This window comes from Chiloscyllium plagiosum, chromosome 43 (genome assembly GCF_004010195.1).
Source record: "Chiloscyllium plagiosum isolate BGI_BamShark_2017 chromosome 43, ASM401019v2, whole genome shotgun sequence".
NCBI classification, from domain to species: Eukaryota; Metazoa; Chordata; class Chondrichthyes; order Orectolobiformes; family Hemiscylliidae; genus Chiloscyllium; species Chiloscyllium plagiosum.
The window spans coordinates 365978-373946 of record NC_057752.1 but is presented as its reverse complement, the minus strand read 5'-3'; the positions used below and the strand labels follow the sequence as shown (position 1 = coordinate 373946).

At 43.4% G+C, this 7969-nt stretch overlaps 1 protein-coding gene across 2 annotated transcripts in view; it reads left to right on the top strand.

The window, feature by feature from the left end:
* The first annotated feature begins 203 nt into the window (after positions 1–203).
* The window catches only part of mettl1 (methyltransferase 1, tRNA methylguanosine), a 13503-nt gene continuing 5737 nt past the window's right edge, over positions 204–7969 (top strand). The window contains exons 1-2 of one of the 2 annotated variants that reach the window (XM_043681761.1): positions 204–347; positions 5585–5751. In XM_043681761.1, the coding sequence (XP_043537696.1) occupies positions 268–347; positions 5585–5751 (247 nt within the window). In that variant the 5' untranslated portion in view covers positions 204–267. Of the gene's footprint in view, positions 399–5584; positions 5752–7969 lie in introns of both variants that reach the window. The other variant, XM_043681762.1, reaches the window with a different exon arrangement.

Below are 7969 nucleotides of genomic sequence, written 5' to 3'. Positions count from 1 at the left end.
TCCCCACCATCCTCTAGCTTATCTCTCCACGCTTCAGGCTCTCTGCCTTTATTCCTGATGAAGGGCTTTTGCCCAAAATGTCGATTTTGCTGCTCGTCGGATGCTGCCTGACCTGCTGCGCTCTTCCAGCACCACTAATCCAGAATCTCACACATTGCTATTCGGGCGCTCGGTGATGACGTTTTCTCCACGATCACGAAGTGTGCGCCGTTCTCGGGCTGTCATCATTATTTAAATTCGGCTTTTCCTTTCACAAAGTCGGCGATCATGGCGGTATCTGCTCCTCAGAAACGGTTTTACCGGCAGCGTGCTCACTCCAATCCTATGGCGGATCATGTCTTCGATTAGTGAGTGAGGGAGGAAGAGATTCATTGGGGGGTGGTCACCTTAGTTTTCGGGTAATTTTTAATTAAAGCACCAAAATTATTATCGAAGGAAATTAAAATCTTTTCAAGCACTGAAAGCAACTTTAAAACAAATAGAAAAAAAAATTCGGCTTGGTAGATCTGAGCATCTCATATGTGTGGATTGCTATTCATCTGGAGTGCTGGACATCTTGGTGGTCAAACCTTGTTGATTAAAGTGTAGCATGGTCACATTACTTAACTACACTGTAATATCGGGTTCCTACTCCACACTGTGTCATGGGTCACATTTTCTTTCTACACTGTAATATTGAGGTCACGCTGCAGTCTATTTGAGCGGACCACTGTTATACTGTGAAATGTGTATGTAGAAGGAAATAACTTTATTGAGTCCATATACTCAGATCTTTTATCTTTTGGTATGGAAGCACAGTTTGTCACTTTCTCAACATTGGAAAGCTCATTGCTGAGTCCCACATGGTACTTGATTGACAATGATTAGGATCTAACTCTAATGGCCCAGCAATGCCACAATGTTAAAATACTCATTCTATTTTCAAATCTCTCCACAGCCACTTCCTTCCACCTCCCTAGCTGTATAACCTTTTCCCGGCCACACAACCGTAAAGACATCCAGTCTGGCCTCTTGAACATTGTGGATTTCCATCAATCTATAATTTGTCACTGTGTCTTCAGTTGCCAGATCCCCAAGCTCTGCAATTCTTTCCTGAAATCTCTGTCTCCTTTAAAGATGCTTTTTAAAACCTTCCTATTTGAACAAACTTTTGGTCATGTTTAAATCATAAGCTTAGGGATGTATAGTGGAAAATCTGTCAGAAAAACTATGACAATGAAAAGTAAGGTTTTTTTTCAGATCAGAATTTGGTGGACATAAGAATTTCTGCCTTCCTGTTGCATCCTCCAATCCTTTCTATACTGATCCCAGCCCCAATCTCCCTCCAGTTCATAATACATCATTAAAAGAACCCACCCCTTGAATACAATTTACTATACACTTATTGTGGATAATCTATACTATCATTCCATCTACCTGCCTTTGACCCATATCCCTTGATACTCAAATAATAGAAGTAAAATACTGCAGATGCTTGAATCTGAAACAAACTTAGAGAATGCTGGAGAAACTCAGCAAGTCTGGCAACATCTGTGAAGAGAGGAACAGAGTTAATGTTTCGAGTCCAGTCTAGTATGGGGCTTTTGAGACTAGGTTGTCAAGTATATTTCAGACTGAGATAGATAGATTTTTAATCCGTAAAGGAATCAAGAGGTGTGGAGCTGAGGATTATCAGATGAACAATGATTGCACTGAGTGGCACAGCAACCTAGATGGAGCAAATGGCCTACTTCTGCTCCTTCATCTAATGGTCCAGAAACATATTTCTCTGGAGGAATTCAGAACAAGGGGCTACAATCTTGAATTTGGACCTTCAAGAATTGAAAACAGGAAGCACTTTTCCACACACATTAGGATGCCTCTCTCTCGTTCTCCATGCCCCCTCAAAAAGGCTGTGGATGCTGATGGCAATTGGAGCGACATAGTGGTTCAGTGATTGACACTATTGCCTCTCGCCGCCAGGGACCTGGACTTGATTCCAGCCTTGGGTGATTGTCTGTGTGGCGTTTGCCCATTCTCCCCATGTCTGCATGGGTTTCCTCTGGGTGCTCTGGTTTTCTCCCACAATCCAAAGATGTGCAGGTTAGGTGGATCTGGCCATGCTAAAATGTCCAAAGTGTCCAGGATGTGCAGGCTAGGTGGATTAACTATGGTAAATATGGGTTTATGGAGATGAAGTGGGGGTCTGCATGGGGTGGTCTTTGGAGGGTCGGTGTAGACTCAATGGGCTGAATGGCCTCTTTCCGCACTAGGGATTCTATAATTGGAATTGAGTTAGAAGTCTTCACAGTCATACTGCACTTGAAATGTTAACTCTGTTTCTCTCTCCATAGATGCTGCCAAACCTGCTGAGTTTCTCCAGGATTCTGTGTTTGTCCATGATAATCTTACCTGCTAAGTCTGTCATTTTTGACTGGAAACCTTCAACTGAATGGTGTAACATGCTTAATCAAGGCCCATTGAGTCTGTCCTACCTCTCAATAATATCATCACTTATCTCATAATCCTCAACTCCCCTCCCTGCTTTTTCCCTATAACTCTTGATTCCTTTACTGATTAAAGATCTCTGTCTCAGCCTCGACAACCCTCTGAAGAAAAGAATTCCATAGATTCACTACCCTCTGAGAAGAAATTCTTCCTTGTATGTCTTAAATGTATGACCCTCTATTCTGAGATTCTGCCCTTTAGTCCGAGAGCCTTCCACAAGGGGAATCAACATCTCCGCATTGACCCCATCAAGCAACCTAAGAATTTGTTTCAATAAGGTTGCCTCGCATTCTTCTAAATCCCAACAAGCACAGACCCAATGTACTCAATCTCGCCTTAAGAAGACAATCCCTTCATCCCCAAGATTAGCCCAGTGAACCTTATCTGAACTGCTTCCAATGCTCACATATCCTTCCTCTGTTTATGGGACCAAAACTGTTCATGTTATTCTAGATGTGACCAGTGCCTTGTATAGTTTTAGCAAGACCTTGCTATTTTTATACTCCATTCTGTTGTTTACCCCCTCACCCACTCCAAACCCTCACCCTCCACTCCCTCTGCTCCAACCCGAACCTCACCATCAAGCCAGCAGACAAGGAGGGGGCACAGTGGTAGTTTGGCACATCGACATCTACACCACTGAAGCCAGGTGTCAACTTGCAGACACCTACTGCCCCCTCAGTCACTACTTCACCTCCCATCACCAAACCATCATCTTCCAGACCATCCACAACCTCATCACCTCAGGGGATTCCCACCAGTAGCCTCCAACCTCATAGTCCAGGAACCCCACTCCCCTCCCATTTCTACCTCCTACCCACAATTCATAAACCTGATTGCCCCGGTCAACCCATTGTCTCAGCCCACTCCTGCCCCACTGAACTTATCTCTGCATACCTTGACACTGTCCTGTCCCCCTTGGTCCAGGAACTCCTCACATACGTTCGGGACACCATCTACACCCTCCACCTCCTCCATGATTTTCGTTACCCCAGCCCTAAACGCCTCATCTTCACCATGGACATCCTGTCCCTTTACACATTCATCCACCATGACGAAGGCCTCCAAGCCCTCTATTTCTTCCTCTCCCACTGACCCAACCAGTACCCTTCCTGACACACTTATTCAATTGGCAGAACTGGTCTTCACCCTCAACAATTTCTCCTTCAAACCCTTCCACTTCCTCCAGACCAAAGGGGTCGCCTTGGGCACCCGCATGGGCCCCAACTATGCCTGTCTCTCTATCGGCTACGCAGAACAGTCTATCTTCCGGAGTTACGCCAGCACCATTCCCCACCTTTTCCTCGGCTACATTGATGACTGTATCGGCACCACCTTGTGCTCCCACAAGGAGGTTAAACAGTTCATCAACTTCACGAACACCTTCCATCCTGACCTCAAGTTTACCTGGACCATCTCGGACACCTCCCTCCCCTTCCTGGACCTCTCCATCTCCATTTCCAGCAACTGACTTAACACTGACATCTACTACAAACCCACTAACTCCCACAGCTACCTGTACTACCGACATCCCTTATTCCCAGTTCATCCGCCTCTGCTGCATCTGCTCCCAGGAGGACCAGTTCCACTACAGAACATCTCACATGGCCTCCTTCTTCAAAGACTGCAATTTCCCCTCCTACGTGGTTGACGATGCCCTCCAACGTATCTCCTCCACTTTCCGCACCTCCGCCCTCAAACCCCATCCCTCAAATTGCAACAATGACAGAAACCCCTGGTCCTCACCTTCCACCCCACCAACCTCCGGAAAAATCACATCATTCTCCGCCACTTCTGCCACCTACTAACAGACCCCACCACCAGGTATATATTTCCCTCCCCACCACTAGCTGCATTCTGGAGAGACCATTCCCTCCGTGACTCTGTTGTTAGGTCCACACCTTCCACCAACCCACCGGCCACTCCCGGCACCTTCTCCTGCCACTGCAGAAAGTGCAAAACCTGTGCCTACATCTCCCCCCTCACCCTCTGTCCAAGCCCCCAAAGGATCCTTCCACATCCGACAGAGATTTACCTGCACTTCCACACATCATCTACTGTGTCCGTTGCTCTCGCTGTGGTTTCCTCTACATTGGGGAGACAGAATGCCTCCCCTTGCAGAATGTTTCAGAGAACATCTCTGGGACACATGCACTAAACAACCCCACTGACCTGTGGCCGAACACTAACTCCCCCTCCCACTCCACCAAGGACATGCAAGTTCTGGGCTGCCTCCACCGTCAAACCCTAGCCACCATACGCCTGGAGGAAGAACGCCTCATTTTCCGGCCTGGGACCCTTCAACCAGACAGGATCAATGTGGATTATACACACACACACCCTACCCACAGTCACCTTATCCCAGATCCTACCTTCTAACCCGGCACTGCCCTCTTGAACTGCCCTACCTGTCCATCTTCCTTCCCACCTATCCTCTCCACCCTCCTCTCCAAGCTGTTACCTTCACCCCCACCTCCATCTACTCATTGCATTCCCGGCTACCCCTCCTCCCATTTATCTCTCAGCCCCCTTGGGCCACCCCCTCATTCCTGATGAAGAGCTTATGCTCAAAATGTCGACTCTCCTGCTCCTCAGATGCTGCCTGACTGGCTGTGCTTTTCCAACACCACACTCTTTCAAATAAAATCCAATGTTCTATTTGCCTCTTCTACTACCTGCTGAACTTGTGTGATAGTTTTTTATTATGACTTATGCATGAGGCATCCCAAATCAATCAGTGTGTCAGCCTTCTGCAGTCTTTGTCCATTTATATAATATTCAGTTTCTTCTTATTCCTGCCAAAGTGCATAACCTCATATTTTTCCATATTACTACCCTTTTCCATTATATCATTTGCTAGTTTACCCTCAAAAATTCTCCCCCCTTTTGTTGGTTATCTTTTTGTTGTTTTTACTAATTTATCAATTTTAAACAGCTTGATTAAATCAACTCAAATTCCTGAACTCAAAACAATCAACAATAACCATTCAAATTTCCATGAAGAATTTGCAGTTTTACCAAGCAGATAAAGTATGATTCCCTCAAGATTATAGATAACAATTCCTTGTGTTTGTAACATATGCCTCTCTTTCTGCAGCCCTGTAAAGCCTGAAGTGATGGACTGGTCCCAGCACTACCCTGAATATTTCAAACCACGCTCAGAAAATTACCATCACGATGATGAGAAAGATCTCATTGATGAAAAGAAATTGAAGTTCCAGGTGGAGTTTGCAGATATAGGCTGTGGATATGGAGGTTTACTAGGTATGAATGATGTAGAGCAATCTGGGCATATGACCAATTCTCTCAATATTCCATGAGGAAAATGGAATAGAGCAATCTATTCAAACTAAAATGTCTATTTGGTCTGCAAGCATGACCCTGAGCTTCTATCACTTGTAATTTCACTTCTCCATCTTACTCCTGCTCTGACCTTTCTGTTCATGACCTGCTACATGTTCCAGTGAAATTCAATTTAATTCAAAGAAAGGCACCCTACAGCCTTTTGGACTCAGAATTGAGTCTGACAATTTTAAGTCCAAATCTCTGCCTCCATCTTGTGTCCTTTTTTTTGCTGGCTTGGCTTTTTTTCTAATTTCTTTCTTTATTCCTTCACATTACATTCAAATAGCTGCTGTCCAGCCATTCGCATTTCATCTGAACACATCTTTTGTTTCTTTGCTATACCCATCACCACTGTCTTTGTGATTTGTACCAAGAAGTATTTTATCATTTAATTTTTCTGCTTCGCCTTATCAGCGACCTCTGGTCTTCTTTACCCTTTCACTTGTTCCAAACTTGTTTTCTATTTTTCCTCCATTCTGATGAAGGATTATCAGTCTGAAACGTTAACCCTATTTCCCTCCAGAGATACTGCTGAGTATTTCCAGCATTTTTGTTTTTATTTCAAATCAAACCCAAACGTTGTTGTTGAAATCCTAATCTTCCATTCATGCCTTTCTATTTCTACTAGAAAAGAGCCTTTGGATGCCTTGAGTTTGGAATGCTGAACAAATGCTTGTGGTTGTGCTGATAGTGTCACTGTATTTGATTGAGAGAAGGTGTGATCCTTCGTTTTTTTTAAAGACATTTTAGTATATTTTCCCCTCATTTCAGGATTTCAGTGCCTGGCAGTGAAATAAATTTTGGTTACCCAGTTTCAACATAAAGTACTCAGATTGTGCACAAAAGATAATGCGGCCTGTAGAGTAAGCATTGCAGTGATTAAAACAGCGTTCCACAGCCTATTTTTCTAATAAACCTGTTTAGAGATATTATTACACACCTCTGGAGCAGGTGGGACTTGAACACAGGCCTCCCAGTTCAGAGTGGGGACACTACCACTGCATTACAAGAGGTCCTTCTACAATGTTCCACAATTGCTGTGAGCCAAATGGCTAGCGCCTGTGCTCAAATTCTTAGGATGCACCAAGTTTATTTTGGAGTATTTTTGAGAAGGACTTACAACAAGAAGACAAAAAAATGCTCAATGGGAATCTATGTTTAGCAACTTGCAAGACAGGAATAAGTAAACAAATGCCGTCAAGTTACTACGTAATATTGGGTACAAGTGATGGATTTATTTCCAGTTCTGACCCTCCAATGTATTTTTTTAAAAAGTTTACTTTTCTAATTTTCTAATATAAACATTTAATATGTTTAATGCAACATTGTCTCAAATGTTTCAAAAGCTATTATATTTGAACAAGTGATAATTATGAAGTGTCACATGATGTGGAATAATTGAGAGATTCTTCTGTGTTAGCCCAGCAGACATTTTCAAAATCTGAAGTATGGTTATTTGGTGGTCTGTGAATTGTCAAAATATTCTTAAAGCAGTAGCTCCATCTAGTGATGGGAATTTAATGTTGTACTGGAATATTAAACAACCTGATGTAGTATGTCTTAGGTTATGTGAACAGGAGTTTTGGGATTTTTGTGTTTATTGCAAAGTGGTGAAAAATCCAATTGTGTATCCACTAATCCTTTGTCAATAAGTAATATTTCAGAACTGTTTGGACAGCAAATAGTTCCTGGAACTTGTGGTACTTGAAACCAAGACGACTTATATTTTTAAATGTTCAAGGCTTGTGTCAAAGTTTAATCAATGGCTGAGGGCAATTTTGTTTCTGAACATTCATTGATTTTTAAAATTGCTAAAAAATGTAAAGTTCTACAAATGCATTCAGAAGTCCAATACTTAGAAATTGTGTTTAATTTCAGCTTTCAATTGGAGTATTCATTCTCTTATCAGGGTGCTGTTTGTTGTGGTTCTGTTCGCCGAGCTGGAAATTTTTGTTGCAAACGTTTCGTCCCCTGTCTAGGTGACATCCTCAGTGCTTGGGAGCCTCCTGTGAAGCGCTTCTGTGGTGTTTCCTCCGGCATTTATAGTGGCCTGTCCCTGCCGCTTCCGGTTGTCAGTTTCAGCTGTCCACTGTAGTGGCCGGTATATTGGGTCCAGGTCAATGTGTTTGTTGATGGA